The 9914-nt window shown below is 42.6% G+C and overlaps 1 protein-coding gene across 1 annotated transcript; it reads right to left on the reverse strand.

The window, feature by feature from the left end:
• On the reverse strand, positions 1 to 7727 carry C13H2orf69 (chromosome 13 C2orf69 homolog). The gene is made up of 2 exons (XM_075529317.1): positions 7264 to 7727; positions 1 to 3024 (listed from the first exon to the last, which is right to left on the reverse strand). Exons 1-2 carry the CDS (start codon positions 7591 to 7593, stop codon positions 2200 to 2202), a joined length of 1155 nt encoding a protein of 384 aa, XP_075385432.1. The 5' UTR covers positions 7594 to 7727; the 3' UTR covers positions 1 to 2199.
• Between the last annotated feature and the right edge of the window lie 2187 nt (positions 7728 to 9914).

Genomic DNA, 9914 nt, shown 5'->3' on the forward strand with positions numbered 1-9914 from the left:
ATTACTAATTTTAATAAGATGGTACATTCATGCTGTGGTGGTGACAACTTTCACATAATTTGTATGACTAATTCTCAATTGACTCACAACAAAGATACAATTCAAAACATTTACAAAACAGTTTTAAACAAATATGGAGAACAGATATGAGGTATAAAACAAAATATCTGATCACGAATCAACTTGAATATATTTTAATTCAACAATATAATTTTACTTTCCAACACTGTCTCTGATGGGATGGCAGTTCCAGGGGCTTTGTGGGTTGTTCCTAACACTCATGGAACAAGAATCAGTATAGTTAAGCAGTCACATGGCAGCAGATAGCTAAAGAACTCAAGATTTTTAAATATCTCAGATTTTAAGTCTATATTTCCGCTAAAAATCCTTTTATCATTTCAGTTAAGCCTAAACTTCTTTCCTCTTTCCTCCAGAGCAGCAGTTTTCAACCTGTGGGCCGCGACCCTTTGGGAGTCAAATGACCCTTTCACAGGAGTCACCCGGTTCATAACAGTAGCAAAATTAGTTATGAAGCAGCAACAAAAATGTTATGGCTGGGGGTCACCACCAATGAGGAACTGTATGAAAGGGCCGTGGCATGAGGAAGGTGGAGAACCACTGCTCCAGAGCATCAGAAACTCAGCTATTTTTATGTTAGATAATGTGAATTTAACCAAGTATTAAACATTGAAAACAGCCATCCAATCACTTATGGTGCTTAAAGGCACAGTAATATGTAAAAGGCTAGAAATGAGGCTGATCTGCTTGACTGATAAAAATTTTTGGTCTCAAAAGAAACTGCAGGTATTTAAAGAATCTGAAGAAATATAAAATTACTTTGTGGAAACAAAACATTTAGAGATACTGTTCTATAGTTTGTAGAATTAAGTTAAACAACAACAAAAACTTTTTTAAAGCATTTGGTAAGATAGTTTGATTACTGGGAATACACTTATAGTCATTAAAATGTAATTCTGGGAAGAAACCACAAAATGTCATTTTCCTGTTTCATCATACGTCCGTGTCATGTTCAATGCTAAAGCTGCATGTTTATTTCCCAGTTTGTTCATGACTTGCAGAACATTACAGCTCTCCTTTTTAAAAAATTGTACAGCTATGTTTCAAAGTTGGTTGACATTAGAACTTGATCTCTCAGAATGTACTTCTCTAAGTAAGAAAAACGAAATAGCAAGTGGGCGGAAGGACACTTCACCCAAATAGGTAACAGTATTAAGAAAATTCAGTTTCTGAGCCCAAACTAAGTCATTTGTGTCTTCATACTTTCCCATGTAACTTTTCTCAACAGCAATGTAATTTTGCATTCTGGCCAAAGAGAACTGCTTTTTCCTGGCGAGCAAAGTCAGGCTTCTGGAGAAACACTGATTTAGATCTGTGGCATCTTTTCAAATAAAGCATTATACATTTATTTTATCTAAGTTGATATCTTTCAAAACTGAGATTTGAAATCTGCTTGGTAGTATATTTTGACACACTATACATCATTATGCTCAATTTAAACCAGTTTCCCAAAATATAGGGTTTTGTCCAAAATTTACAATACCCCAAAACATGTTATAAAAAGTTGTCAATTAAAAAGTAAGCCACAGCGCTTAAGTGTAATATGTTTTTTAAAATAAACTTTTATACCACTGCACATTCTTGGCTTATATTTGGAAACAAATATTTCAACTCTGGAAAAAAATACACTTATTGACATGTTAAAGAATAAGTCCAGGAGTTTAAAAAACACAAAAAAGCAGGGTAGTTATTTCAAAATCATGAAAAACATCTGTGTGTCTTTGTTTAGTTTGAAGAAAAATTGAGTTTTTCCACTTAAAAGTTTTGGATACCAAAATAACTGTCACTAAAATGAGTGTAAAACATTACACATGGCCCAAAATTAACTATTAACTAATAATTTTAGTTCCTTTTATAAAGACTCACTTTCACTTTTACAGGTCTTTTATTTCCTCACAGGATTATCACAAGCCACCGTTTTAGGTTTCAAATTAACTAATTCTAACAGTCCACATTAAAAACTTCACATTCAAGCCAAAGAAAACAACTGCACATTGCACGCATATTTTAGGAATGTGTTCTCCCTCTTCCAAACGGATGATTTAATTTACATCTTGTTAGTGAATTTTTAACAAAGCGCTTAGGCTACTCCACTGAAGAAGTGGATTAATCTTCTTGAATTCAAAACACCTCATGAACCCTGAAGTGGTTCTCGATGGAAGGCGCTTCCTGGGCAAAATGAAGGCGGTCAGTCACCTGCACGCCAAGCTCGCCAAGCAGCCGAACAAATTTCTTGTGCTCCTTTCCAATCCACGATCTCATTGGATCGTGCACTTGGTATGGTGTTACATGGGTGTGAACCATAATCTCTGTTTGTGCAAATTCTTTCAAGACTTCCGGGTAAGTAACCCAAGTATTACTTCCTCCAGAATGACCACCATCCAGCCAGTACATTGTCCTTATGCTTTTGATAAAGGAATCTATGTTCTTGTCTTTCTTGGCTTCTTTCCATTCAAAAAGCAGCTGATTCAAAACAACACAACCTTTACTAAATCCAATCAAAGTAAAAGATGCACCGTTTAGTGACGGCGGATAAAAACTCAAGGCAGACTCCTCGACATTTTCGCAGGTCCTCTCTTGTTCTCCTTGGCAACCATTAGTAGTATGAGAAGTGGCTCTACAATTAATTGCTTTGGAATCCTTATTCAAAACATTCACGTTCTTCTTTGACAGCAGATTGTTTTGAGTTAAATTAAAAGCATTATCTATTAACATGTGAAGGTGCTTAAAAGCTCCAAAGTCGGTATTGTGCTCTGGGGCACCAAACATGTTGCTCTTTACGAAATTGTCATAGCAGCTGAATTTGTGCAAATGCATCCGGGAACACTTTATCACCCAAATATAACTGTTTGGGAACCGATGGGCTAAAATGGTGGCGACATTTTCTAGACTCCAGTTTTCCCACTGGTAATTCTCAGGATGATGAGTCATAATTTCATGATAATTCTGAAAGACAAGAAATGTAAAGTAAGCATGAGTACACATTTATATAAATGTATTTCCACAAAATAGTTTCTCATTGTAATTGTGGAAGAAGTTGAGATGTTATAATGACCTACGATCAGTAGAAAACCAAACACAAACCCACTGCCATGGTTTCACTCCAACTCACAGCACCCCGACCGAGGGCTCCCCCACTAAATCCTTATCGTTCACCCAAGGGGCAGCTGGTGGAGTTTGAACAGCTGACTTTATGGTTAGCAGGCCAACACCTCCACCAGCGCCTCCTTATGGTCAATAAACTAGAAATGGAAAACTACTTCTATCACTGATTTTTGATTATAAGAATTTGAACAAAAAATGTTCTCAGTTTAAGCCTCAAGTTCATTTAGGGGTATAATACATGCTGAATAGCATGAGACTTTTAGAAGATATATATCTTCATAAATGTGATCACTTTTCTGAAAACATAAATTTGGTTAGTAGGCACCCTTCTGACCAACGCAGGATTCTAAAATATTTCCCCACCAATGGTCATTCTGCAGCTCTCCCTCTTTGGATTACTCTGGCTGCCTGAAGACTGTGCTTGATTTCAGTGGAACAAACAGTGCGATAATTAACATTACAGACATCTTTGTATACATTGTTGATGTCTTTACAAATGTTATCTATACTTACATTATTATAGTCCCAAATACGGGATTTAATGTCAGCTCCTGTGGAGCTGTTGGTGGTTTCAAAACTACCTACTATGTGGATCACAGCCCAAAGCATACCCACTACATCCCATGGGCTCATCCTAATCACGGTTCAGGAGAAGACTGGGCTTTCTACTCCTGTAAACAGTTACAGTCTTGGAAACCCACCGGCAGTGGCTATGAGTCAACGGTGACTCGATGGCAGCGAGTTTGAGTTTGGCGAATCATCATAACTTTCCCAATGTTCCTTTTATTGAATGTGTTTAAAATTCTATACTTGGCTTGTTATCATCTGAATTTCACAAAAGTTGGTGAACGATGCGTGTGTGTATGTGTGTGGTGTGTGTGTGTGGTGTGTCTGTGTTCCAGTCACCAGGATGTGTTTTTAGGTAAGAACTCCGGTGGTGCACACGTCAAGCATCCAACTGCGAATCAAAAGGTGCAAGGGTTTGAAACCAGCTAGCAGCTCAACAGGAAAAAAAAACCCTGGCAATCTGTCCTGCAAAGATTATGGGGCAGTTTTGCTCTGTCACATGAGATGGCTGAGTTGGATTCAACTTGCTGGCACCTACCACGAGGTGCTTTCCAACTTTTTAGAGATAGCTTACTGCTTAAAGTCACAGGACATAACATTATACCTTTTTTTTGGAGGTGTAGTTACATACATAAAAGGCACTATTTTAAAATGCACAATTTGATGACTTTTGACAAGTGGCATAGTTATATAACCACCGCCGTCATGATGATGGAAACCATCTTAAAAAGTTCCCTACGCCCAGCCCAAGGCAACCAACTACCCATCCGTCTTCCTCCACTCTTGCAGAATTCCAGTCACTTATTATCACACGGTAGGCAGTCTTCTGTGCCCAGTTTCTTTCGGCTTGCCCTTTTAGCATTCACCTTACTGTGTGGCCTGGATAGTAATGTGCTCCTCTGCACTGCCAAGGCTGATACCTGTCCTTTACACATTCTGCTCTCCTACAGATGCGCTCGATGACTGTGGTGGCAAACCCTGGCCAGAGCTTCTGCTCCTGGGCTTCCTGAGCTGCCCGGGCAACCCTGGGGGCCAGATCTGGTTTCGGTTCCAGCCTCCTAATTGAGACATCCACTTTATGCTAAGGGAAGATGCCCCCTGACCCACTTTTGGTACAAATACAGGACAGTTTGTACCCAATGTAGCTGTCCTCACAGCTGTCCGGGATCCAACTAGCGGAAATCTTGGTCCTAAGTTTCAATATTCTTTGGTCAAGTAGGTCAAATCACCCTAATAACCCTTTGTAGTTTATTCTCCTAGCAGGTATGGAACGGGCCTACTAGTTGTTGTAGGTTTACAAGTGTCTGTGCAGACAGACAAAACCCAAGTTAAATAAATAATAGAGCACAGATTGGTGAAATGGATGAGGGAGCATAGTCATAAGAAGCCTATCTCGTATACAGGATGGTCAGCACAGGCCTCCCTGAGAAGGTGCCTTTTAAGCAAAGACTTGAAAAGGTGAGGTGACGAATCCTGCAGGTGTCTACAGGAAGACTGCCGTGCGTGGTGCAAGGAAAGCATTTGAAGTCGGTGTGGTGGTGGAGTAATAGAGCAAGAGGAGACGAAGAAAGGTAACTGAGTCAGAATAAAGTAGAAATTGCATCAGGCTTCAAAACCACAGCGGACGCTGGCTTTCCTTTGAAGTGACACAGGATGTCACTGGAGAATCTTGAGCCAGAAGTGTGGTGTGATTTGACTTACTTTTTAATTTTTCTCATCACTTCTAGGAACATTTAAATATGAAGCCACTGAACCTGTTACTACACGGGATATGATATGTGAAAGGGAGAAGTGAAGAATGATTTCTAAATGGAGCACCTGGAAAGGGGGTGGCAGTAGCTGGGATGAAGATGTGTAGGTTTAGAAATAGCAATCTGGAAATTGTAGGTTTGAGCTGTCTACTAAATGCAATCGGTGAGTCTAAAATTCAGGAAGATGTCCAAGCCTGGCATCTGAATGTAGTGAGGTGTCAACATTAGACAGTGTGTAAAGCCATGTGATGGAGAGTGGGTGCAGAGTCCTAGGGTACTCCCAACATTCAGCAATAGTCATCAGGAAGTTAAGGGGCTGTATAGTTCATTGAGTAGTCATAGATTTAATCATCCTAAACAACCTATATATTACTATTCCCATTTTATAGTTGAGGTAATAGCAAAAGAGATTTCACAACTAAACACTGCAGAATCAGGGTTTAAGCCTAAGCAATTTGGCCTTGAGGTGTACAGATGCTGCGCCAGCCTCTATTTCTTCTATAAAAGACCTAAGGTTTTAGAGTTCTTACCCTTTGCATAAATCAATAACATGTCATTGTCCAAAGAGCTAATGGCATCTCAGGTTACATATGCCTAAATAGATGAATGCTGCTGAACGTAGGAGTCAAACTCCAAATGGACTGAGCAGCACGCACATTTGAAACCTCACCTGGCGGCCACACTTTAAAAACACTCAGTAGGTGCTCACTAAATGTTAGTTATCAGACTGTCATCAGAAAAAGCCCAGTAGCCAGTCCTTAAGTTCAAAAGTAATGCTGGCTGTTCACTCAAATCTGGGCAAGTTCATTAGCTTTCTTCTGACTCTTCCTCAGAGTTGTTACTGATAGCCAATGAGACCAATCCGTCTTTTTGAGGGTAAAGAAACCATCACATGTACGTTAATTGTTATTTCGTTCGGGCATAAAGTTTTTAAGCATGCCATTTGAAAACCATTCATTTCAAAATGATGTGTTTTACACATATCCAGCCCTGTTCTCACTTTGCCTCTCCAGACCAGCACTGTCAGCGGAACGTCTATGCTGGTGGTGAGGGTCTCTGGAAATGCCAACCGCTGCCCTCAGCCTGTGGCCACGAGCACTTGCCATGCGGCTAGTCCAACTGAGAAAGGGAATTACGTTTTTAAGTTTGATTTCATTTCACCCCCACCTAAATAGTCAGATCTGGCTAATGACTCCCTTTATTACACAGTGTAGTTCTAGATTAACACCCAGCTACCAGAGGAACAAAGTAGCCATCTGCATCGCCTGTAGCTATGAAATTAATTAACAGTGACTCACAAAATCAAAAGTACAGAATTCAGGTGAGCACAGAAAGACTGACGTGTCTAGCAATTTACTGCCCCCTTTCTTCCTCCTCTGTCCTTTCAGCGTTGGGTAAGAATGCCATAAACCTCGGTAGTGTTTTGTTTGCCGGCTGGCACGCATGTTTGCTGCTTTAAAACATGACTGCTGCGCTTCAATTCTAACGCCTCTCTCGCGGCCCCAGCCTCAGTACTCAGAGAAACCAGGCTGCAGAATGAATATACATTACGCCTTCCTAACGCTAATAAGCTCAAATCCCACCGCCTGGTTGGAGGCCAGAGCCCACCAAGGCCGCCTTTCCCCAGGAGCTCCCCCCGGTGGGGGGTGACGCCCCGGGGCGCGCGGGAGGGGGGGTGAGCGCGCGGGAAGTCGGCACCAGCCTTGCCGGGAATGCCGGGGCGCGGGGGTCGGAGACAGGTGGCGAGGTGGCCCCGGGTTACCTGAACATCCCCCGGGAAATAGAGGACGTGGTGCTGCGGCGGCGGTGGCAGCTTTTCCTTCGTCCAGTCCCCGGGGGGACCCCGCATCTCCGGCCCCCCAGCTGCCGCCAGCAGCAGCAGCTCGTTGCAGCGCTGCGGGTCGGCTCCCGGCACCGGCGACAGCTGCACGCACTGCGGGCGGCGCCCCGCGGCCGCCGGGGAGCCTCGCGCGCCGCCGCCGCCGCCCAGGTTCATGGCTCCGGCCTGAGAGCTCAAAGCAGCGCCTGCGGTTACGAGCGGCGGCAGCAGGAGCAGCAGCGGCGGCGGCAGCGGGAGCCGGGCCCCCCACATGGATCGCCGCGCGGGAGCCGGGCCCCCCTCATGGATCGCCGCCCGAGAGGGGCGGGGGGCGTCCTGAGGGAGCGACTTCAGAAACGCGCCCAACGGTCGGCGCCAACAGCCCGGCGGGGCCGGCCCGGGCGGCGGTGACGTCACAAACCGACGTCCTTGCGCGCAGTGTGCGTGGGGAGAGGCCGCGTGCGGGTGGAGGTGGGGGCGTGGCCTGCGGGAGGACGTTTGTGATTGGTGGGTTCTGCGGCAGCCGGAAACTTTGAAGGGAAGTCTGGGAATGACCCTGCAGACCAAAACGCCGCTCTCGCCGTGAGCCTGTCAAAAGACAAGTTACTTACCTCCCTTCTAGCTCATTCTTCGATGTCCGACAAGAAAATCTCACACACGCACACACACACACACACATTTTCACTCAAGATAAAAGGAAGAAAGCACAACAAAAGCAGCCCTTGCCTAGCGATTCTGAAATCCAGATGGGGACACGCTGCTAGATCTGCTAGATCGGCCTCCTCTAGGGCAGAGGATATTCCTTGACCTAGGACGGCCCTCCTCTCCCTCGGTGTGGATCCCAAGTTCTTTGTGTTCTGTAGCTTTTAGCTCCAGATTCTCAGCAAGACGCTTAAGACACGCTGCCTTCATCAGCCTTTGGTTACGCTTGAAGTTGCTGATTTCGGTCTGCTTTCCAGAATTAGGCCTCCAGACATCATTTTGTATATTTGCATAATCTCAATCCTTCAATCGTCTTTAGTCCACAGTAACAGGGGAAAAAAAGAATTGTTGTGAATTGGAATCAACTTCACAGCAACTGTGCTTTTGTTTGTTGTGTTCTTAAGCAGTTCCTTCACCTACACAAAATTTTAAAATGTTGTTTCCTGTATATTTGAATATAGTGCACAACATGTATCTGAAGTCACAAATCTTTGTTTTCAGGGTATATCTTTCTATATCTAGAAAGTTTCTATGAAAGCATGCCCTTAAAATTCTCAACGCCCATTTGTCTAGCAAAGTGATGGAAAAAGAATAAGAAGGGGACAATCAATGGATTCCAAGAGTGAAGAATCAGGAATGTTAGGATGATAAAACCTGGCAGTGGTTTCAAAGCAGCTATGATGAAAGCTGCTTCACCAACCAACTATAAATATTGGCAACAAATTAAAAAATTGAAAGATTCAGTAAATAGATGAAAAATACAAAGAAGACCCAAATGAAAATTACATAATATAGAAAAACAATAACTGGTGAATGAGCTCGAAAGCAGAATAAAGCAAACAGTGGGAACCAACAGTGAATGGGAAGATAGAAATTTTCCTTTCTAAGCAACGGGGCAGGGGGGGAAACTAGAAAAATAAACCCTAACAGAATCTTCAAGGATCTGTGAAATTATAGTGAAAAATCTAATATTTATGTCACTGGAGTTCCAGGAAGAGAAGAGAAAACACACTCAAACAAAGAATTAGTAAAATGTCCAAAATTTGGCAGGATACCTCAGTAAAACAGCGATTGGTAGTAGTAATGTCAGTACCTATCTAACTTAAGGGGGATTATGAGAATCAAGATTAACCCAGGACTGATTCCTACCATGGGGAGATCTGACTCTTCAACCTCCACCAATTCTGACACCAGCCATTCCTCCCCCTGCACGCTCTACAACTCTCCTGGATTTGATACGCCTTTGCAACTCGCAGACATGCTCACAGTTAAATGGTTTATTATGGAAGCATCAGGATCAAGGTCAGAAAGCAGGTCACAGCCATCAACTAATTTATAGTTTGAAGATATTGAGCAAAGATCAAACAGAATAAATCTAAGTAAATACATGCTAGCATTCATCATAATTAAGTATGTGAAAACTAAAGGCAAAGTAGAAATCTTGAAAACAGCCAGAGAAAACTGACACTTTCCACATAGGGAATCGAGGCAAATAAAAGGGAATTTCTTATCAGAAACAGTGGCAGATAAAAGCAAGTGGCACAAAACTCCTAGTTTTCAAGCACTTTAAAAAGGAACACAGTCCAGAATCCCATACCTAGTGAAAGCATTCTTCAGGATTGAAGGCGGGATGAATACATTCTCAGAGGAAAGAATTTGTCGATAGCAGTTCTACCCTAAAGGAATTTCTCTAAACAGAGAAGTTGCTATAAAAGAAGAAACTGCAATATCTGGAGGGAAGAGCACAGTAATAAAAAATTACGAGTAAATACAATACGTTTTCTTGTGCTGCATAATGTTGACTACATAAACAAAGGCACAGTGCATTCCTACCTGAGCTGCTAAGAATAAGGTCATTAGTTTGAAACCACCAGTTGCTCCACAGGAGAACA

This window comes from Tenrec ecaudatus, chromosome 13, assembly GCF_050624435.1.
Source record: "Tenrec ecaudatus isolate mTenEca1 chromosome 13, mTenEca1.hap1, whole genome shotgun sequence".
Taxonomy (NCBI): domain Eukaryota; kingdom Metazoa; phylum Chordata; class Mammalia; order Afrosoricida; family Tenrecidae; genus Tenrec; species Tenrec ecaudatus.